Consider the following 24,040-nt stretch of genomic DNA (forward strand, 5'->3'; position numbering starts at 1 on the left):
AAGAGCATTTTAACACGATAGCTGGAAAGAGAACAAGGACCTAACTCTCTCCAGCTTATTCTAGGGGTTTGGGGGGGAGTATTTTTGCTGATGCTTTTAGTGGAGATCCATTTCAACAATGCATTTCACCCCACAGGTTTGTTCAGCCCAGCTTAAGGAGGTTATTCTTGCTAAATTAGCATGGAAAAGGTGGTCTTGTATTATTTTATTTCTTCCCCCTCCCTCTGGCACTGAAAACTGACAGGCAGTGCCGTGGTGGGGGCCGGCGGCTGCCGTGCTAACGAGGGCTGAGCTTGTACCTTGACAGATGGAACAAGCGTATTCATGTACGGCATCCCCCAAGTCATTTTGTGAGTGCCTTGTCCTATTGTGGTCTCGTGAAAAAAGGAAAACACAACGAACCTCCCCAGCCCCGCTGCTGAACGGGACCCGACCCCCGAGCAGAGCAGCAGACAGAGCCCAGCGAGGTTCCTGCGGGTTTTACTCGAGGGCTGCGCGGGGTAGCAGAGGCTGAGCAGTGCCCGACGGCGAGGGGCAGAGGTGCTGGGAGGGATCTCAGCCCTGTTCCTGCTCTCCCCTGGAAAATTCGGGGCTGCCCAGAGGCAGGGGGTGCTCAGGGTCTGGCGCAGCCGCGGCGCTGGACGGAGCGCGCTGTTTCCCGAGCAGGGCCGTTTGTCCTCCGGCACTGTGACAGTTTATGTTAGGCAGTAGGGAGTAACCTAAGAAAGGAAAACAGACCTTTGACAGAAGCTTTAGGGAGGGGATCAAAAATGCAAGTTTTATCAGGATATTTCAGCATTTTAACACTGACTACTGACCTGACAACAGGACTGCACCGAGACCTTTTTTGTATGCATTCAATTGTGAGAAGTAAACAAACTGCCTTGTATCCTGTGTTTGGTAACTGGGTGGGGAGCGCAGTTTGGCAACGTGTCTTGCTTTTAAATTCTTTCTTGGACAATGGGCCTTGTATACTTTTATATCCTGGCTTTTCAAAGTAGAGTGTGTTCAAGAGCTTTTCTTAGGATAGCTGAGAAGACAACCAAAAGGGCATCATTCAGTTGATATAAGGGGGTTTTTTAAAAAAACCCTGTGTGCTAACTTTGCACTCTTACGGCAAATAGGTAAAACACAGCTTACTACTAGTACTAATAATACAAATCTATTAATATAAATACATTAAGTGTATATATTTTAAAATTAATATTTATGGAGGCAAACGTTACTTTAGCTCAATACAACTGTTGCTGGGGCCTGCATGCATATGGTGCTGTTGCAAATAGTTGCAACAAATGGATGTGTCAGAGCAAGCTGTTGCAAAGAAATGTAAACTCTCCGAGTTTCAGAATATCCAAACACCTATTTGTTTAGATGTGTTCCTGAAGTCCAAGGTTTCCTTTGGAAGTAAGATAAATTGAGTTTATAAATAAGGTGAATAGAATGGCTGACTCTCAGAGTTGGGGATATTAAGTCAGCTGCAAAATTAGGATTGATGGGGCATGGTGGCACAAGAAGGTGGGGGTCAAACCCACAGTTGGTGTCTGTCAGTCGTGCTCCAGCAGCTCTGGTGGGACGTTTTCCCTTTGTAACACCAGTAGGGAATGGGGCCAGTGATCCTCTGGCTTGGTGTCAAGGAAAGGTGACAGAAAGCTCGGGATCTGGCTGGAGTTTGTTTGTGAAAGTGTGCAGTTTGGTAAGAGTTAATTTTCTTTCCATAATTGTTAGCCATAATGTGTATAAGACCTCCACCTTGATATGATTCCTAGCAGATTAGGGATATTAGATAATTTCCTTCTATTTATTGTACTACTGCACTGTATTATCTTTCTATCACTCAGATAATTACTAAGGAAATCTACATTAATTTTTTTTGGCTAGCACAAGGAACTGCTAAACACTGGCATGATGTATTGATGTTTTACACAACAAAAGTTTTCCTCCTGTCATTGTACAATAAATAAAAAGATATTTATCAAAATGCAAAGCCTTTCATGGATTTTAAAGAACAAAGCAAATAAAACACAAGATGAGCATGGAAGCAAAACCTAGAGGCTTCCTTAACTGAACAAAATTAAGGACTCTGAAGCCTCGAGTACTGTACATATTAAACACTCACATTCAAGTAAGATGTTGTTTGCTAAATTATGAATGTGTGTAATTAAAATCTAGTGGCTGTTTCTATGAAAGATTTACAATGTTATTTCATCGTTTGTCATGGCTAATTAACAATATTAGATGAAGTTTTTCTTCTTCAAAGGTCTGATTTTTTCTCATTTATTTATGTCAGAAGTGATAAACAGAGTAGTTAAAAGCTTCTCCGGGTACAGTAGTGAGAAAAGCAACATGTTCTTTTACACCTCGAAGGTTCAAGGTTCACATCCCTGTGGAGTAAAGCAACTCCATCTTCTTTCTAGTGAGAATAATTAAAAATTTCAAAGTGCAGAAGTAGCAGCCTTAAATACAGCACAGAATAATTCCAATGTAACAGAAAGTATTGTGAGGCTTGATGGATGAAGAAGAGAGTGAGTATAAAATACCATAAATTAAGCCAGTCGAATTGCCTTAATAGTTGAGACAGCCCTTGAATGAGCAAACAGAGCACAGTGCAGGGTTTCTTGTTACATCTAAGTGTGATGTGATCATGGGGTGTGATTCTCATGTTCTTTGCCTCAAAGAATTACCCAGGATTTTCATCAGCATTTGCTTTACCCACCACTGGAACACAGACATGTCTGGGGTAAAACATGAACACATGGACCAAGAAATGCTATATACATAGGATGGCAGCAGGGATTTAGGCTGGGTGAAAGCTAACCACTGGAGATGGGAATCTGCAGCCCTCTGTTAGCTCCAGCATCTTGGGGTCTTTGCCAGGGGTGGTGGGCTCACTGGCTTGGCCTTGATACCCAGTGACTGCCATCAGAAATTGAAGCAAGTTGAGGCAAGGAGCCCCGTGAATCCTCTGCTTTGCTCTTGTGTTAACAAGTGTGCATTTTAATTTTTCTGTTGTTTTTTTTTTCCAGCCCCAGCAGCAGCAAGTGGCCACGCAGCAGTTGGCCTTTCAGCAGCAGCTCTTACAGATGCAGCAGTTGCAGCAGCAGCACCTCCTGTCTCTGCAGCGTCAGGGGCTGCTGACGATCCAGCCCGGGCAGCCTACTCTGCCTTTGCAACCCCTTGCACAAGGTAGGTGAGGGGCTTGGGTGGCAGAGCCAGGGCAGGGGTGCACACTCACACAGAATTGTCTCGTGGGGGGAAGGACAGAAAGAGCTCACAAGCTCATAGGATAATAAGCACAGAAGGATTCTGCCGGGCAGGGTGGGCGTTATGGAGGTATTTTTTGAGAAGGGCGGTGCTGCAATCCTGGGCTGCTCTGACTGGCAGGGTGCAGAGGGCTTGGAGTTCACTTGCAGTTTGCACAGCTGTAGCCGGTCTGGCAGACTCAGAGCTGCCGGTCGTGATCATCTGGGCTCGGAATCCTTCACAGGAGGAGTCTTTATTGATTCCTGGTGCTGGCTTCATGGCTAAGGGTGTGTGAGAGCAGCTTTTCCTTTCCCAGATGTGTTGATTGAGCCTTCCTGGTCCCAGCCTGGCCATGAGCTGGCACAGAGCAGCTCTGACCCGCAGGCTGGGGAGCTCTGAGTGCCCTTGGCTGTGGCTGCCAGGGAGAGGGGACAGGGCTGCTCTCCACAGCCTTCGTGTCACTGCCTCGGTGCTTCTGTTCCTTCCTCCACACTGAGGCAAATTGGGATTAACTCCAGTTAATTCTAATGGTGTTATTGACAATTAGATCCTCCTACATCTTTATTCAGTCCTGCAGTCTGCAAGAAGTTACTGCTTTGCTGAAATCCCAATTTATTTTATTTTTTTAAGACATTGATACACTGAAAGCACTACTTAAATCCACAATACTTTTGACAGTGATTATAACCTAGGGTTTTTATTCTCTCTTTTCTTTTTTGGCTTAAATTTATTATTTTACTTTTTAAACTGGGTTTGTCTGTAAGCTGTGGGACAGTTCAACAGACTTGCCTGAGCTCTGGCTGCTGTGGTTAAAGTTGACTGTTTGGAGTTGGCATGGTTCAGGCATGCCATGGCATCAACCGTGATGCTGGTATTTCTGAATAATACTGCCTTCTCCTTCCCTTGCCCCATAATAAATTTGAATATTCACCTTTATAGCTTGAGTCAGCCCAGCTTGAATGATTTGGGATCTTGAAAGCAGCCTTAGGGTTGTTCTTAGTTTCTAAATCATACAATGAATTTACATTCAGCTCTGTTCACTTAAATGGAGGGGAAAAGACGAAATTGCTTCTGTTCTTCACCCTCCTTTTTTTTCTGTGTACATAGCTGTAAAAAAAGAGAGTGAGGTGGCTGGTGAATATTAACTTACATGGATAAACAGAGGCCATACTGGGGAGTGGAGTCTGCTTTGCTGTGTGGCTGACATGCTTTATTTAGGCTTATTTTTACCAGACCCAGGAAGGTATTTGAGCCCTGTGTTGAGAGGCTGAGCTTTTGGGGGCCTAACCCCTGACTCCCCAAGTCTCAGTTCAACTTCCCAGCATCCCAAAACTGGATGCCTGGTGTAGATCAGCACTGTGCAGGAGTTGGAGGCTGATCCATGGGAAGGTGGTGCCCAGCTGGGAGCAGCAGGATCAGGCTTGGGGCAGTACCTGGTCAGCCACCATCGATGCAGAGTGATGGGGAGAAGGTGTGAAATGAGTCCAGGAAAAAAGGGCACGTAGATGAAATGCCATTTATGCTTGCAAGATGTTGTAACGTGCATTAATTATGCCTCAGATTTATTGTTGGAAGCATCCCGGGCTGTTCCCACACACCCACCGGACTCAGGCTTCAACCTTGTTAATTTTTCCCACAGCTCCTATACCATTAAGTTGGCTCAGTGAGGTTCATTGTATAGTCCATCAGTTAAGCTGTCCAAAAGAGGGCAATTGGGCAGTGACAAGACACGCTCATGTGTAATGTGAAAGAAATGAATGTGGTGATGCATGAAGTGTAATCTGTGCGGTAACACATCGGAGACACCAGTAGGTAATTCAGCCGTCGTGGCATTGATTGATATGGTTAGCAGGGAAGTGTAACTATTAGTCCTCGCCCAGGAGTGTATTTAAAACCTGAGGGGTGCTGACTTGCACGCCAGACAGGACACAAACATAAGCACAGAGGGCTGGTTCTGGCAGGGAAATGAGCTGTGAGCGTTGGGGGCGGCGGGAGCCGGCAGGAAAGAGGGACTCGAGGCGGGTTGCAATCCAGCACGATATTTTATTCCTTTTTATCAGAGAGACGATGGCTTAAAACTGATGTCATTATGAGGTTTAAATCAACTTTCTGCTTGCTTGAACATGGTCACCTGGGTATGGAGGTACAAGGACACAAAGAGGTTGAGCAACTCTGTTTGTCTTTGAGCCGGTGATACCTGGGGTTGGGAAATTGAGTTCCGTGAGCAGTAATCTGTCAACTGTCCCCACAACATACATTTTTTAAACCTGTGCCTACATTTTCTTTCATAATCAAGAGGGACTAGTTGTCCTGAAAAATGCAATGAAGAGCCAGGGCTATAGTTTAAAGTAATTGGTAATGGACACTTCTTATTTAAAAAAAAAATTACATCTCTCATGCCCTTTTGTTTCCAGAACAGTTTGCAAGACTGAGACAAATATGGTAAATGTGTATATAAAAGAAATAAAATCATTCCTCTAGCAAATGTAGCTGTGAATTCAGTTAAAAACATTTTGCTTTTATTCTTAAGTGTCTGTAATAGTAATAAATGTTTCCAAGGAGAGAATGCTACTTCATAAGTGACATTTTCGTTATGTTTTCAGAACTAATAGATTGTTTAAATCTGTATTTTAGTTTCATTTTAGTTTTTAGTGCTCCCCTATTGTCTTAAACAAAATAGCACATCCTTTAATGCTATATTTGTGTAATCTTTTCTGCTTAGTATTTAGACACTTCTATAATCTAGATTTTACATCTGTACATAGCAGCAATTTTAAAATAAACCCCATTTCAGCAGTGTTCTGAGCTGTGAGAGTGAGATCTTCAGTATCTTCAAAATGAAACTGCAAATCACACTTCAGATCACCAGTGAGTGAAAATAATAGGACTGAGACATCCGGGTGCCTGATTGCTCCCATAGATTTGGCAGTTCCAGGTCTGAATCCCATTCCTGGTCTGTAGGAAGTTACTGCAATCCCGGGTAATTGCAGTGCAGTTCTGGGAATCTGGCTTGAAATTTAGCTCTCACTGCTAAAATGATACTGTTAAATGGTAAATTACATAATTTATTGCGAGTGGTCGTGGATCTATTTGACTTGGTTTTGCCATTTGTTCTATTATTTTATTTAACCATTTTGCTGGATGAGTGATGAGCATACCTTTCAGCTGCCCAGTTCGACAGGCTAGTCCAGAATTATTCTAAAGGAACTAAATTTAGGGCAGGAGGAGAGAGGCTATTTCTAATTTTATTTTATTAATCAGGTGATGTAATCAATTTTTGGCAAAGGGTTGCGTGCAGACATGTATGACATCACAGTTAGCTCTTTAAGTTAATGTCACCCAGCCTAAAATCCTTACTACCTCCAGCATTTTCCCCCACACAACTGGGTATATTTTATTTTTCCTTCCATCTGTGGTATAGTTGTTATTAGTACTAATGGGAGTTACACTTGTATGGGAAGTTAGATGAAACACTTTGACTTTTAGAGGCATAAATATCATGTCTGTGTCTGTTTTAGTGGCTGTAACATTTTCAGTCTTTTCTTTGGTAGATCCAGAAGTGACTAGGAGGAAAGGAAAGAGGAGAACAGGGAGAGGAGAGTGGATGATAGCCTGTGTTTAATTAAAAACCTGCAGAAATCCAGATTTTAAAAAAACAAAAAAAAAGTGAAAAAAGGCCAGTTATTCTTTCCCTATTTGCTTATTCTGGAAAATAAAAATAGGTGTCGGCTCATATGTTCTCATATCAATATGTTATCATCAACAGACAAGTCTATTCACTATTGTTTCAACTGAGTAAACAGTGTGTAAGGGTCAGCCCTGCTCACAGGTAATTGTTAGTGCGCAGACAGTCCTGTCAAGCGTGTTAGCTAAAAATACATCCCACACTGTCACTTTGCAAGGTGTTTGAAAATAATAGCCCCCACACAGCAAAACAGGACACGGGCTTGTGTACTGACCTTTTTCTTTGTTTAATTTGCTCAGAGGTTTAATTCCAGGGGACAAGTAATAATTGAATATGTCTAATAACTAAATGCTCATTTGGGACAAAATCCATCAAAATATAATTGGCATTTGGGGCTGATGAAAGGAAAATGACGTGGCTTTAGAGAAACGGATGTGTCCTAAGAATATCTGATCACTTAATGTATAAATTGAAGCCTCTTCCCTAATATATATTAATTGCAGATGCTTAAGGATTTCAGCATTTTTTTGTAGCGAACCCGTTACTGGAGACCAACTGTTTTTGTTAATGCTACTCTGGGAAAGGCGGGGAAGGTTATTGGTCTGTCGTGCAATAATTTACTCCTCTTTGATATGCAAACGATCCACGGTGAATATAAAAAAATCCTATCAGACTCATTTCACAGTTCTTAACCACTTAGATTCTCTGGAGTCTATCGCCTCATTAGACCAGTGCTCTCCAAAGCTAGCATAATTAAAATCTTTAACAGTTTAGCAAAGTAAAGATGTTTGGCTGATCACGTTGAGATGATTATCTATCCATTGTATTCTAAATGACAAAAATAAATTAAATTTAGACCTTGGCATTTTTTATTATGTGTTTCAAATGAATATAATGCATACTGCCTTATTTTTTTTATTTCAATACCTTAGGTTGGGTGAGGTACATGCCTGTGAGAGCTGCTGCTGTACACTCAGAAAATGGCAGGTTTCCTTAGGATAGCTCCAGAGCTACAACATGGTGAAACAATGAACAGTCACCCAAACGATGAGTCGGAAGCACACTGATGAGAAACCTCTTTAAAAACACACAGACACTGGCTTATTATTATTATTATTTTTTTTCCCTGAATATTTGAGTGACGTGTCTCTACTGCTAATTTTTTCCCATGGCCTTCTCTGAAAGAGCACTGAAATAGTCTGCAGTGAGAGAAACTTGACTTGTTGGATCATGTCACAAACATCAGCTTTATCCAAAAGCATGATCTCAGTGTGAGCACATGGTTCACCTTCCATTTGGCCCATTGGAGTTTGCAGTTTTCACTTGCATTAGTTACTGAATGTTGTCTCCCTAACCCTGGTGTCCACTTTGGCACATTTAAAAAAACACAATTTTTTATTATTATTTTTTCTTGAAGCTTATTTTCTGTTTTCATTTTACTTTTGAATGGCTCATTAGCATCGATCTAAGAAATGACAGTAATAATAGTGTTACTTGTATAGAAAGTTATACAGTTTTTCGGTAGACACATCCATCAATTAAGTGAGCAGTTCGAGAAACCAAAATTAATGAGAAAGATAGGTGTGTTAATGAAATAATCATAGTATAATCAATTTGACTGTTAAAATTTGAAAAGCATTTCAGGAAGACAATATGAATTCATAATTTACGTCTAAAAGTGATTAATAAAAACTGTATTTAATAACAAAGCTATTTGTCATCATTTAAAACTTAAGCACAAAATTAGTCATGTTGTGGTTCATGTTGTCATAATAATAAAGCTGAGTATTTTTTTCCTAAGACCTTCCTTGTTTTTAATAACAGGTTTGAAAGTAGTCACCTTCCTAAAGAAAAAAAAAAAAAGCAAAAAAATTGTGGAAAAAGAAAGGAATTGAATTTCTTAGATGAACAATGAGTAGCCAGTGGCCACCTTTGCTTGCTGTGGATGTGGGGGCAATTTTTGCCCAAGCAGGGACTCTGAAAATGGGCCTTTGGTGTAAAAATTACAAAAAAATCACAATATTTAACATGACATTTGGTGTAGGTGTGGTGGTGTGTGGATCTCTCTGCCCACAGCCCGGATTTTGCATTCCATGAGTATTGCAGGTGTCACACCAGAGCATAACAGAGTCATGCAGTGCAGTATTAGCATTTAGTTATTAAAAAAAAAAAAAAAATACATGCGCAAAAACACACACAGGCAAAACTAACACTAGGCTTTGTTTACTGACTCTTTGATTTAATTACTGTTTGAAGACGGCCGAATTAGCTGTTAATTGATTTAATTATCCAATTTGTTTGTTTCAGGCATGATTCCAACAGAGCTGCAGCAGCTCTGGAAGGAAGTGACAAGCTCGCACACAGCGGAGGAGGCAGCCAGCAACAACCACAGCAGCCTGGACCTGTCCACCACCTGCGTCTCCTCCTCCGCGCCCTCCAAGACCTCCTTAATCATCAACCCACACGCCTCAACTAATGGACAGCTATCAGTCCACACTCCTAAACGGGAGAGGTAGGTGCCTGCAGGTTTTCCACCACCCTGAGCATCTGGGAGCAGCGTCCCGGAGCGATGGCGAAAGGCTCGGGAGCGGTGGCCAAGCGCCTTGGCCTCGGTTTTGTCCTCCCCATCTCGCTCTGTCTGGTGTTGGCGTGGTTGAATAGAGTCTCCACTGGGCAGAATGTGCTCCTTTTGTTCAGATCTTTATGGCTTGTTAATTGGATCAATGTGGGCACAATTAGCTAATTAGAAGTGCATTGGATAAGCGTATTGGGAAGTGTGAGGAAGCTGGGGGTTTTTTTGAGTTTTGCGTCACAGGTGGTGGTGCTCTTGTTGTGCTTTGGGTTTACAGGCTGGAGGGGAGCAAGAAAATCTATTGGTCAGTACAGTGCCCATTTTTCTACCAAATTTTGGTGCCTGTCTCATCTAACATATTTGCCTTTTTGTACTCTGTTTTCCCTGCTTTCACAAGACACGGGAGGCTTGAGTTCACCAGGTTTCTCTAAAAACAAAGTGGCTTTTTTTTCCTTTTTTTTAACCGCTGATAAAATTAGCTAACTGGTGTTGTTTGGCTTTTAAAAGTGTGAGTTAATTTATACTTGCTCGGTTTGCATTGTTAAAAGAAATGGCTTAAATCAGGGGTTGTCTGTTGACGTGCTTCTCGGCGCGGGCTCCGCTTTATTCCAGAGGATGCTTTATTGCAGGTTTGTTTCTTTACACCCCCAGATTTCACTGAGGCGTGTCTAACAACGTAACTTTTGCTTCTGGGGAGATAGACAGGCCCAGGCGCCGGGGCCGTGGGTGCCAGCGCCGGCTGCAGCCTCGGCGTCGCTGCCAGAGGAGGAGGAGGAGGAGGAGGAGGAAGGGTCTCGAGGAGTGGGTGCAGTGGGGAGGGCAGTGCTCCTTTGCATTCAGGAGAGTCCCTTTGCCCATCTAGAAACGTTACAGCAGACACTAGTGAAAGCTGGATTTTATGGAAACTGATGGCTTTGTCTTTCCGTCCTCCTTTCATTCATTAGAAAGAGGATAATGGAATTTTTAAGCCATAGAGTTTGTATTTCTGGTGGTCTGAAAGTAGATTGATAGGGAAGCTATATAAATACCTTTTATATCTTTCTGATATTAAGAAAATAGTGCTGCTGGAAATAGATAGATTTTAAAGGAGAGCACACCCACTGTTGGAAGAAGTGCTCTGTGTGTAAGGCATCCTTTATATACCCATTGCAAGGACTTGTGTGGGAACATCAGTGAATATCTTTATAATGCATGTAAGTGCCAAGGACGTGGTTTTCATGAAGACTTACATGGGATACTAAAAAAAAATTGGATGTTTATTAAACAATTAATTCCCTTTTTGCTGCATGTAGGACTGAACAGGATGGGTTTATGGCTTTTCAATAAATTTTTTATCTATGCTTTTCTTATGGAGTATATAAAGTAAAATCCCATGCAGCAAGATGGATCTTCTTTCACTGAATAGAGGCACGTGCTGCGTGCTAATGGCAGGAAGCAGATTCAGTTCAGTTTGAAATGCAATGGAAATACAGGAATCTGTTCTGAAGTAAGAATTTTCTCTGTGTACAGTATTGGACAGACCTGGAAATCCATGTGTCTGAGTCCTGTAATTGTGGCCTGGAGGCAGTTGGGATCTACAGACAAGGTGATACACATGCTTTTATTAGTAAAGTTCCAGATTAATTAGGAAGGCATAAACGTGCCATGGTATTGTCTGAGATTGTCTTAGTTAAGAAGACTAAATCCTCAGTGCTGGAATCAATACCTGTGTTATTAAGCTTGCCTTATACTTTGCTTGCATATCTGTTGAATTCTCTGAAATATCAAAATATGAAATAAGTATATTTAGGAATACAAATAAGAGGGCTACAGACTTTGCTTTGTCCTGCCTCTCTTTGGTACATGGAGGCTTTATGCCATCCATTTGCTGCAGTGATTGAATTACATGTTTATCCATAAGTAGAGCAGGAGACTACAGGCAGGAGAATGCCTCCTGATGCACTTAAGGGTTTTGTTGCAGTCTCATCAGGCACCCTGGTGCCTGCCTGGATTTCATGTGACACAGAAACTCCTCTTGGTGAGATATTTTGCAGTGGTTTCCTTTCTGAAAGGATATTTATCTACAGGCAGGGACTTCAGGGTGGGGAGTGAGCAGAAGGGGAAGAGTTGCAGTGCTCTGCTATCACATGTATGTTTGAAAGCTCACAGAAAGGGAAATTTTAGTGGGCTTGCAAAAGAAAGCACAGGCACATGCAGGGGTTTAGTAATTTTTTTTTTATTGCAAAAGTTAAGACTAGAAAAATCATGGATCTGATGGGAGCATGAGTTTGCTGGACTTGGAGTTAAATCCATGTGCGTTCTTGTACCCATCTGGTTCAGGACAACCAATCTAAGGAGACTTTTGGAAGCAGTTCCTAGCTCAGGCTCAGGTCAGGTGGGGCTGTGGGAAGGACTCACAAGGGAGGAATCAGCCCTTCCACCTCCCCTCACGTAAGTCACAGCCTGGGCTGGCCAGGGAAGGTTTTTGACTCGTGGACTTCCCCTCCTTCCTGCACGTTCTGTGCTAACCTTATGTTAGCTCTGATCTGATACAAGCAAGAGCTATTTATTTAGATTTAACCAACAATAAAAAGCACATAGTAAAATCTGTAAGTGTCCTAAAAGTTAAGCACAGCCGGATCATAACGACTGCCCAGCAGCCATAAATAATCATATACAGGTAACATTAACTTTTAGGGTGTGCTGTAAAGCTGTTTTCAACCCCTTTCTCTTGGGCTTTTGAGAAGGAGTGGGCTGCAGGAGGCAGGTTGGTTATGTGGGAGTTACTATCATCACTGTCATCTCTGGCACATGTCACTGGGATAGTTCAGGCTGTGTTTAGGGGGTTCCTGATCCCACAGGTCAGGTTGCCAGGCTGCTCCAGACCTGCGAGACAGGAGGCACCTGTGTTAGAATCAGCAGGCGAGCAGCAGATCTGCTCTGTATCTTGGGTAAAAACACATTCTGGTTATAAACAAGGGGTTTAAAATAGCAGGAGCAGTAGTCATTGGCTGCCTGGCGTGCCCACGCGTCGCCGTGCCGCCAGCCCAGGCTGGGGTTCTGCACAGGCTGCAGGGACACAGCTCTGGTGACACCGGTGACACTGCCCACTGTGGGGCTGCTGTCCTTGGGGCCCAGTGACAGCAAAGTTTCTCCTTTGTGACTGAAAAGCAAACAGCAGGTAGACAGCCAGAGTCACTCGGGACACCCAAAAAGCAAAAACACATTCAAAAGCAGGAGGCACCCTCCCTCCTGGGCCAGGGAACACTGGTGCTGCACTTGGTTTCTGCATGCTCTGTGTGTATGGCTTCCCTGAGAATGAAACAATTCCAGCTATAAATAATGGGTTAATGCTTTCATTCATTTGGGCTTTAAATGTATATTACATCTATGCTTTTGTCCCACATTTCGCCCAGTTTCTGTAAGTAGCAGCAGCAGCAGCTCTGGGGTTTGGTGCACAGCAATCTGTTAAGGAGATAAATAATCTGCTTTGGCATGACACTCCTACTCTCCTCTTTAATTTGTCTTACACAAGGAAAATTATAATTAAATCATTCAGGGTAAACCCTTGAGTGTAGAGAAGGAAAAAACACACTTTGGTAAAGATTGCCAATAGAGACCAACTTCCCTGTTGTGCCGTGCAGAGACATTTATCAATATTCAGCACTATTAAAGAGGGAACATTTTGTGTGATTTGTGAGGCGGATGCCAAAGCTCAAATCAAGGCTTGTTAAGATCCTTTCCCCATGCAATCATGGGCATTCAGCATCATTAGAATTCAGCACTGACTGTGTGTTTCATGCTTTGATTTTACTCAGACAATTTAATAATGTTTATTGTGCTGATTATATATATAAATTCACTCAATGCAATAAACATACCTCAGTCATCAGTACCCTAAGGGAAATATTTAGTTATAGATACTTGTATTCATTCAGGATAAGGGAAAGTGAGACCATCAACCAGCATGCAAACCTCTCATCATCTTATCAGCATTTGGGTTTCTTCAGTAACAAGCAGTTTTTCTCTACACAAGTAAATAAATAAATAACAGGAGCCAGTTAAGTACATCTGCTGTGCTTAGAAATGTCAGGGACAGTACCCACTTTCCATCTTGTTCCACTGCATCTTACTTGGGAGAAACTTGATTATTTTCTTAAGAAAAGCACCAAAACAAAGCAGGGGGGTGCCTGGTCACTTCAAGTGGCTACTAACTGTAGAACCTGATTAACAGTGGGCATCCTGAAACCTGCACTCTTGGGAATATTCCCCATGTGGGTGGGTTTGGAAAACCAGAACAGGGCAGAATTCATCGGTGCTTTGCAGTGGGCAGAGATTGCTCCAGTTTGGGCTTGAACTGGGAGGTGTGGGGGTGCAGTGGAGCTGTTGGACACCTTGTGCTGGTCCCATCCCCTGGTACCATCCTGCACTGACTGCAGCAGAGCCAGGATGGTGGAGGCTGTACATAAACAAGTGAGTTAATGAACGTCCCGACCTGTTAATATAAGAAGTGCATCTGTTGTTTACCAGGAGTAAGGTGAAGAGTTGCAGTTAAAGGCTTTGTGTCCAAAAGACCTTTCTCCATCTGCCAGCAGTCCCATCTCTTCCCCTCATTGCCTTTATACCCTCTCCACATACACTTGAGGCTTGTCCTTCCACATAAGCAAGCAGCCATCTCGTAGGAAAAATAGATGGGATAAACAAGGGGATTTTAAAATTGCTTTTTCTTGCCAGCATGGCAGGAGGACAGGGTCTGGAGAAGGCTCTGAAGGGAAGTGAGGAATGGAATGGCAGACCACTGATCTGCTGCTTAGGCCTAATGCCTCATGCTTTACTGTTGTTATCTTCCATGCCAGCTGATCCTCCATCAAAATCCCAAGGCCCTTAGATGAGGGCATTAGGATTCAGCACAATTAAGAATTACAGACTTGGGTCCATTATTAATGCTCGGGATGAAACAGTTCAGCCTGCAGTCCATATGCTCCCAGGGCCCCATCCTCTCTTGGCCAGCCTCTCCACTTAGTCCCTGGCATTCATTCTGCACTGGTGCCAGCATCAGATCTGCTCAGCCATGTCAGCTCCCCTCAGTTGCTCCCTACAGCTGATTTTAGTTCATTATTCTTCACCATCAGCAGAGTTGTGTTGGATTAGGCTGCCTCAGATCCATTCTCCCTTAAGAAATAGGTGTTCCTGGGCCCTTTCCTCCCAGGAGGTATTTAGCTGCTCCATGTACTCAAACCCCATCATGACCTTTGTGCTCTTACCTATGGTCTGAGCAGCTCAGGTGCCTCCATCCTTGCTGTGGAGCCAGGTTGGAGTGGGAGACTTGAGCCTGGATGGCCCAGCTGGGTGTCTGATAAACAATCCTGCTTTCCACATGGCTGCTGTCCTTCTCATTGCACCTGGAATGGCTGTGGGGCTGCTTGGGCTGTTGGTGATGATGACACTGTGACAGCAGGGCCCCAGCCTGGCCATCTCCATTTACTCTGTGCAGGTACAGCCCAAAGTGTCCCAGTGTCCAATCCCTTGGCACTCACTCCCCTGCCAAAGAAATGCCACCAGTTACTGAAGGCTTCCCTCTGAGTCACTCTTCTGTAATCAGCTTTGAAAAAACACCGGCTGTGACTCAGACCTGGGGCTGTTAATCTTCAGTTTTAAGCCTTATCAGGCACTTTTTATTGTTCGTGCTTTTCAGATGCGGGTGTGGAGCCTCCTGTGCGTCGCCCGCACCCACCGTCTGCCGCGGTGCTAAATCAGTTGTACAATTCCACTTGCTCCTCGCTCTGCCCAGGAGCTCCTTCATCAGCTTCTCAGGGAATTCCTGCACTGAACTAAAAGCAGCTTGTTATACTTGCTTTTCCCTAGGAAAGATGCTAAGTTAACCAGCCTGTGAATGTTTGATGTGGCCCCTGGCTGGAGCAGGGTGCTGGGTTTGATGCTTGGGAAGCTGCCCCAGCATCAGGGAGCTCCTGCACGCCAGCGTTTCACTTCTCTCTGGTCCTGTGTAATAACCATCAGTTGTACAACTCCAAACACTAAGCTAATGTATCAAAAAGCACTTAAAATAGATTGGGTGAGCCTTGGCAGACGCCTAACAGAACTCTTCCAAATTTTAGCATATGTATTGTTTTATTCCTCCATCTGGCCAACAGATCATTGTTTGATATCTGAGTGCTTTGCATATCTCCTCCCTTTTCTTGCAACTGAGATACTTACACGTGCATTTAATACAGCTTAATGCTATTTTTACATACCAGAGAAATAGCTGATGGCTTTCTGTTAATTGCATGCACTTTGCAGTTAAACTTTTACTAAAACATTCCTCTCTAAATACTTAAAGTCCAATGAAAATTTGTCCTCTTCTTTTATTAGAGGTGTTTATGTAGTACTCTTAAAAAGGGACCTGGTTTTCGTTTACTGCACTGTGGATTTCTGTTTCTTTTTATTTCCTTCTATGTGCAAGTTGTCCTTCCTCAGAATTTGGTCAGGTCTGATTGTCCTGAAGAGCTGAGCAGGGAGCTGATAAAGAGCTCTGTTATTTTTTTTAACATATATAGCACAAACTGAGAACAGAAACACTCTTGAAAGGGCTGTAGAAGTAGAGGACTTAGGTGACTTTTGTGTGACTATTTTCTGTGCTGTTCAATAAAAATGGAGCAGTTAGTATGACAGCTGTTATATCATGTTATATCGTACTGCTAAGATATTGAGCAGCATTTAAAGTAAAACTCCACCATTAAGCTGTATAAACTTTATCCATTTCACTGTGGTTTAATGGAAAAAAAATGAGTTTCTCAATAAAATGACATCATTTTTCCCAGGTTGTAATGTTCACTTTACAACTGTTTTTCTTTAATTCAATTTGTTTTACTTTACTTTTTCTTGGCATCTTTTTTTTTCTTGCAGTTTGGAGAGGGGGAAATCTCTTTTTGTAGAGCAGCTAGGTACTGCTCAAACCTCTCTTCCCTGCTTTTCCCTTCTCCTTGCTCCCTCAACATCTTGTGCTAATCTGGAGCTCTATTTTTGTCAGGCAGACACGGTTGTATTTTCAAAGTAGCGAGATGCACATTTAAATTTGGTAGTCGGGATTTGTGGTTCTACCTGCTGCACAGTGAGGGTTGGGGGAAGGAGCCCAAGGAAAATTCATATTGCATTGCTTGCTGCTGGAGCAACGTTTGTGAAATGCCATGGGGTGTTTTTCTGTATAGCTGGCAGGGGTAAGGTAGGAGGCCTGTAATTTCTTCTGTGTGATCAGGAAAACATATGTATATTGTAAAGTAGATTCTTGTCATTAAAAGGATGGTATAAGCCCAGGCAGGGAAACTGCTAATATGTGTTACAGCTTGTCATTTTGGGCTGCATGAATAAAGAGGAGAGCTATTCCTTTGGGAGATGATCTCGGGAACTGAGCAACAGATCCGCTAGCCAGCAAATTCTTTTTAACTGTAATTTTCCTTTTTGTGTATACTCAAAAATAACATCACGATGGGCCCTTAAATACCATTTCATACACAGAGCACAATTTCCACAGCACAGGTGGTGCTAATATAGGACAGTCCCCTAGGCACTTGTCGCCAGGAGTTGTACAGCTTGTTCAGTGTCTGCATCCATATGGCAATCTGTCCCATTCATAGAAAGACATTGTAGCTGTGCCTGTGGGTGCTGTGGTCAATGTAGTGTAAAAAGTAGATTTTAACTCTCAGCAACCTATGTTCTGCTGTTTGTTTTATTGTAGAATCCAATTTATAACATGGGGGAAGAAAAATCAGCTCAGAGCAAATTCCAGAACAATCTGGCTGGCTGGGGTTTGTGTTTATTCTTGGAGCGCATGGTTAATCAGCAGGTGCACAGCCCTGCGCTCCGCGCGCTCTAATGAACAGTTTACAGGAAGTCTTGCTCGGAAGAAACATTTTCCTTGTTGTTTATACTGTGAATTAACTCAGAAGTTGCAAAGCTGTAAACGATGTTAGCTGGCCATGTATGTCATGCAAGTCTGTTCTGTACTTCTTGTCTTTTTCTGGCTTTCTTTCCCGCTGTTGCATGGTTTTCCCTGGGATGCTCAGACAGGATGTTGAGCTTCTCTGTGCTCTGAGAGGGGCAAATCATGGCACAGGGGCCCTCCCAAAAAGCAGAGTGAAGCTCTGGTGTTGCCCAGCAGTTCAGATCTAGCTGTATGAATATGATTTGTGGCTGCTCTGGTACCTATCAGTCCAATGCCAAGTGTTGTTCTGTTTTAGTGGGACTATTTGTTATGCCTTTTAGTAAACACAAACAAATAGACTGCCTAGCACCTGCAGCAGCATATGATATTTACACTACCTGTATGATTCAGCACGCTTCCCTGGGGAAGCAGGCTTGTGTCCTCTGCATTTTTAGTGCTTTTTCAAACAGCATTCTTCCAAGGGGAGAGCATGCGGCAGAGAGAATGGAGTGCTCTAGCTGTAGTTCTCCCTTGGAATCATTATTTATCTTAATTATATTTTTATAAACATTTCCCCAAGGGCACTTTGCTGCTGCTGCAGGGGTGTGGACGAGGGCCCCCCCAGCGAGCTGCCAGGCTGTGTGTGATGTGACAGTCACCTTCTGCGCAGGTTTTGTTGTGCCTGTGGGACAGGGGTGAAAAATACTGACGTGAATAATCCCTGTTAATCATATTTGTTGACGTATCACTGGTTTATATAAGAGTGGAAGACTCGCCTCAACTCTAAATGTAACAGAATAGAATTTTGTTGAACAAGTACAGATCTTGTTTCTCAGTGTTTTCTTTTACTATAAATTCGAATGTTACAACAGAATATAAATTACAGTAAAATAAGGTTGGCAAACAGGATCTTTTTACAAAGTATGTATGTTCGTTGGTAATTTTACACCTCCATCTCAGTGAAGTCCAAGGTCTAATCCTGTGTTTTTATACTTGTGTGTGTTCTTAAAAGGGTTGCTGAATTGGGGCCAAAGCTTTGCCACTGCCACCTCCCTCTGCCATGTGAATTGGGTGTGTTAGAGGGATGGGATTGCTGTGCTAAAAGTCAGTGTTAAAAAAAAAACCCCAAACTGAAAAAAAAAACCTGCAGAACATCCCCCCAGCCCCTAAAAACCCAAGAAAGTGGTTGGATCACATTTTTTTCCTAATTAAACTAAGATACTGAATCAATCCGTTTTAATCTGAATAAATTAGGAGACTGTTCAGAGAGGAATAAAATGAGATTTAGCAGGGATAAGTAGAAAGTAGCCCAGCTAGGAAATCAAAATTCCAAACTGCGGGTTTGACATGACACGTCAGCTGCTCAGCATCGGCTGTGTGGGAAATGGCTGAGGCATAATCGGGGTTGAGAAATTAAGGTGGGACACTCTGTGCCATGTCTTAGTCAAAAAGGTAAATGCAGTCATGGGAGGCATAAACATGCATGTTGCATCCGAGTCCTTTTTTTTTTTTCCTGTTCTACTTTATGCAGAACCAGTTAAACCACATTGAGTGTGATGTACAATTGGCCACTCTCTTGCAGAAAGGATAAAGGGAAGCTGGAGCAAATATAGAGGAGAGCAGCTAGGATGATAAAGGAGTTGGAGGGAATAGGCTATGAAGACAGATTAAAGGGAATTAAAGATCTACACCCTGGAAAAATAGAGGCTCTAGGAGGATATGATTATGGTATGTAAGTACATGAAGTGATGCTACAAAGAAGAAGAAGGAAAAAATTGTTCTCATTAGTTAGCAGTGCTGGAATTTAAAATCCAGCGTTTCAAATCGTGTGTGTCTGGGTATATTTGATGTACTTTTCACCACAGTACCTAGGCACAAGGTTGAAATAAAAAAATAAGAGTTTTAAATCATAGAGAAACTCGTTAATTCAAATGCAGGAGTGGAATTTGTACCGGAGATAAGTGATGGATTTTTTGCAATGGGCATTTCTTTTAAATGCTCTAGAAATACATTTAATTTCTCCAAGGAAGGGATGTAGGGCAGTGACTGTCCAGGCCCTGTGGCAGTTTCCCTGCAGGACTAGAAGAGGGGCTGCCATTAGAAGGAGAATGTGTTAGAGTGCTGGAGGGTCATAACGTTGATTAATAATCCAAACCATCAGTGGCTAGATCAAAACCAGAAGATGATGCTTATAATTATCCAGTCTGGTTCTGCTCTTTGCAGTGAGAGTGGGGGTAGAAGGGAAGGGGAATGTCAGCCAGATTTTGTCTTAGTCTTGCTGCCGATTCTCCAGTGTTCCCCTTGCAGAACAGGAATTTAGGGAATAGTGCCACAAGAGGAATAAATGGGGAGCAGTGATTTGGGATGCAGAGGTGGCCTCATGTTACAACATCACTACTGTTTCCCTTCTTGTGCTACAGGAGTACACAAGTTAGTGCACACCGATTAGAAGAGAGGATTTCAGCCTGTGAGCTGCAGTTTTAACTTGATTTGTCTTAAATTGGTGTAGTCATTTAAAATGTAATATAAACTCTTGTTACTTCCAATAGGGCTTGATGTAAAACATGAGCTGCTTCTAGTCCTAGGTCTGGACATGGACTAAAGTAGTGAGGGAGAGGAGAAGTGCTCCTCTAAGAAGCATCCAAAAATTTGCAAGCCAGTTGTAGAAAGAGCTGTCACTGACCACTCCCATCAAATTCCAGCTCTCCTGCAGGCTCATGACCTTCTGTTAAGCTTTATCCAGTGATGGGGAGGCATCACCCTGCCCAGACAAACCCCCTGTTTAGATCACATATCTGCTTCCTGGGCCGTTCCTGAGGCTTGGACAGGAGCATGAGTATCTAGAAGTTGTTTTTTTGGGTTTTTTCAGTTATTGCTTGGCGATATTTTTAATTCACAGTTTAGAGAGGAAAGAGGTGCTGTGCCACATTACTAAGAATTTGAAGGGATTTTCACTGGTGGAACTTCACTGCAAAACACATTTTTGCATCTGTGTTTGGTTGATTCTCTCATGAAGGCAGGAACTTGCACTTGAGCACAGTTTGTACAATGATTTAATCATTATTTCTTCCGTTTCATTTTAAAATCAGTTACAGTGAGTGTTTCTGACTCAGAAAATTGTGACTTTTTCGGCAGCCTTACTCTTTCAGTGCCTTCTGATGAGCTTTAGAGCTCACCAGGCAGTCACAACTCTGGGAGAGCCGTGTTGCTTCCCAGGTGTGTGTCTCCTTCTCCTGTACCAAAATTGGACCAAAATTGTGGCATTCTGCCTCAGTGGCTGTGCCATTTAAATCAGAGAGAGGGGGAATGTGGTGTGAGACAGAGCCCCACACTCCTGCCTGGGCTGTACACAGGTATCAGTTTCATGGCAGCTGGCAAAGATGAGGTCACTTCCCAATGACCCTGAGGAATAAAGTAAAATTAAAAAGGCAGTTCTGCACTTTCTGAGGGTGCTGTACTCCAGCTCCTTGCAGGAGGAAAGCAGGAGATGTGGTATTGATTTTTCAGCGTGCAGGTGGCTCAGGCATGTTCTGAGCTCCGTTAGAACATGAGCAGATGCTTCATAAATGCAATAGAAAGTCAAGGATGCTTCTCTACATCACTGACTTCCCCCAGTGTTTTGGCAAAGATCATTGGCCCAAACAGATGTGGAAGAAAGAGACTGGAATTATGAAGTATGTCAGCATCATGAATATTTAAAATATGGTCCACTGTGGGGCAGAAGCACAGACACACTGAGGCTTCTGCTTAGCTGGATTTTATATCTACCTATGACTTCTTAGCCAGTGGGTATACAAGCACAGAACCCAGTTTCTCGTGGTTAATAAGTGGGGGGTTGAATGAAACCATTTAAAGAACACAGGGAGCTTTCATGCTGGGGTTTTGGTCACTGCTTTCCCCAATACCTAGCATAACCCATCTCACTTTGGGGTGTCATATTTACTCCCCATCAGCACTTAGCTATCTCTGGTGTCTCTGTCTCCTGTGCTGTTGTGTCCCAGAGTGTGGTTCTTCCAGGGTGCTGTAGCACAGCAGGTGTGTTCCAAAAGGTGAGTGGCTGGCAGGAGTGGGCCGTGCAAGTACAGCCATCCCTGTAGGAATGGGAGGTGAAGTTGCTACCAGACCCTCTGGAGATCATTGGGGTTATGGGGCAATGTAGAGGGAAGAAGGAAGAGGTTAATTTCCTCTCCTCTATCCAGCAAGCCCAGACGAGTTGTGGGAGTGCCTGACCCTTTTCCCTTCCCCTCTGTACTGGAAACAGAGCTGGAAGCAGCAGAAAATAAGTGGACACTTACACAGTTTTCATTCAGTCTCATATATAGATTTTGTTATTCTCTTTCATGTCATTAATAAGTGACTTATGCAAGACATTTCACTTGCCAGAGTGTTCTTTGCTGTAGTTCAATGTAATAATGCATCACTATTGCATTATTTGGATGTAATTCTATTGTATTAACTACTTTTTATGCAAGTACCTTACAAAGAGAAAGAAACCCCGTGTTGTCTTGAATTTACGTCATTTATTCCTTCAGTACTTTGAAAATTATGTCTTGTTATAAAATAATTTCCACTAACTGCTATTGCATCACCAGTACCCAACCATGAATATGCATTCCTGGGAAGGAGAGAGTGACAGAAACAAACACCTACTCTAATGTGTCATTAGAAATCAAACAGACCTAAAACTTGCTTCTGCTTGCCAATGCTCAGATCTTCTAAAAGTCTGTCTCCGGCAGCGAGACCTAGGATGCATCCAGATTACAGAAGCTGTGCTTGCGTGCAGGCGAAATATCAGTGAACAATTTCAGATTATGGGTTTGCATCGTGCTCACAAAGCTGTTTATTTATGTACAGGATTAAAATCTTCTTTTTCCACCTCTATTTGCCCAGAGAAAGTGAGTGCTTAGATCAGTTCAACAGAGTTCTCCATTCATTTCCACTGGCTGTATCCTTCGTGCGTTACATCCGCCTCTGTATAAACCCGCTCCTTGTTTTGTTTTGAGGTGCTTCTTCAGGCTCTATCAGGGAAGAAGTGGCAATCTATAATATCTTCAAAAGTGGGATGGATAAAATAGCAGTAATCTGATACTGACACATAAAGGTCACCGAAAGGCATGGCTGAAACCCCCCCTGAGCAGGATGGGAGTTGCTGCCTTCGGAATGGCACAGTGCCTGCAGAGAGGGCTGGCGTTTGTCTTTCAGGACTGAGGGTTTTTTTCTCTCTGAAATGTCTTATTTTTGGTAAGTTGAAGTAGTTCCTCTTCTTGGTTGAATGGCAGTGGAAGCTCTGCGTAGGTGTTAAGCGTGTTACCCGTAGCATCGTGTTAGCAAAGTGACCTTTTAAGTTCCCATTTACAGTCAGCACCAGCCTTTATGGTTATTGACAGCACGAGCCTTTGACATCCTGAGCATCATTTAGAGTTTGATATTGTCTTGGTCATTCCATCATTTTCTTTGGACACAATACCAGGGTGTCACGTCCTGCATAGTTTGTCTTGTCTTGTGCAAGTTCCCTGGAAAGAAAAGAGATTTGCACTTGGATTTAAAAAATAAATACAAATCTCGGTAGGGCTCTTTCCGTTGACTTGGCCATGGCCTTTAGGCTCTTACAGAGAAACTTTAAAAATCCCTGCTGGGGGTTTAAGCCATGTGACTCCTGTTGATATTATAATGAGATTTACAGTGCTTAAACCCCATGGGGGACTGACTCCTTACTTGGCCATCACAAGTCCCAGTGTGTAGGTAACATGCACTGGCAGATTCATACACTGCTTTACTGCTTTTTTCTTTTCTTTTCTTTTTCTTGTTCTTCCAAACACACTGAAATCATAACTCTCATATGTAGTCTTTATGGACTTTAATGGAGTGTTAACATGAAAGCCTCCTGTCTCACCCTTTGCTGTATCCAGGTATAGAAACAGATGATAAACCCCATTATTTTTTGAATTTTCAGATGTATATAGAGGATATTTGACCATATGCCTCTTTGGCTTGGGTGCATGGTGTTCTTCAGCCATTCTGCCTCTTCCTTAGCTGAGGAAATGTGTGGTTTAGCATTTTTTAAATTTCCTTGCAAATAATGCATCAGTTCCTTAGTTCTTTTAAAAACTTTACAGAGATTCTCCTCACTTGAACATTTTTTAAAAGACTAAACCAGTTAAACCAGTCTAGTATTTGTATATAGAAAAGGCCTTTGTAAGGCTCTTCACCTACTGTTGTCTTTTTTAGGAAATTACCTTGCATATAGATATAATTATGCTTGAAGGACTATTTGTAAACAGACAAAAAAATTATATTAATGAAATAATTATTTAGATTCATGTAAAACTCATAATACCTTTTCTAGTCAGTACTTTTAAAATTATTTTTTCAATGTAAAATAATTTTTAAAATCACCTTCAGTAATCTTCAGATTCTCATTGAGCCTAAAGTCAAAAGTGGCATAATCTGGGCAGGAATTTCTCTTCCAACTCGTTTGTGTTTGGGATGACATCTCAGGAGTGTATTTACAGGCATCTGGCTACGTAGGGCATCTGAAATAATACAGGAGCACAATTTTGTCAGAGTGCACAGACAGATAATATTACAGAAGAAGAATAAGCAGCATTTCCAGGTGTGTGTAAAAGTAAAATGACAAAAAGTA

The 24,040-nt window shown here is 42.5% G+C and overlaps 1 protein-coding gene across 12 annotated transcripts in view; it reads left to right on the forward strand.

Moving 5' to 3' along the window:
* FOXP1 (forkhead box P1) overlaps positions 1-24,040 on the forward strand; it is a 376,943-nt gene that overhangs the window by 304,569 nt on the left and 48,334 nt on the right. For all 12 annotated transcript variants that reach the window (XM_071439345.1, XM_071439352.1, XM_071439343.1 and 9 more), the window contains 2 exons: positions 3,024-3,183; positions 9,233-9,437. In XM_071439345.1, the coding sequence (XP_071295446.1) occupies positions 3,024-3,183; positions 9,233-9,437 (365 nt within the window). The remainder of the gene's footprint in view (positions 1-3,023; positions 3,184-9,232; positions 9,438-24,040) is intronic.

The sequence above is a fragment of the Agelaius tricolor genome, unplaced genomic scaffold, assembly GCF_023055355.1.
Source record: "Agelaius tricolor isolate 1412-34295 unplaced genomic scaffold, bAgeTri1.0.p SCAF_14, whole genome shotgun sequence".
Classification (NCBI taxonomy): domain Eukaryota; kingdom Metazoa; phylum Chordata; class Aves; order Passeriformes; family Icteridae; genus Agelaius; species Agelaius tricolor.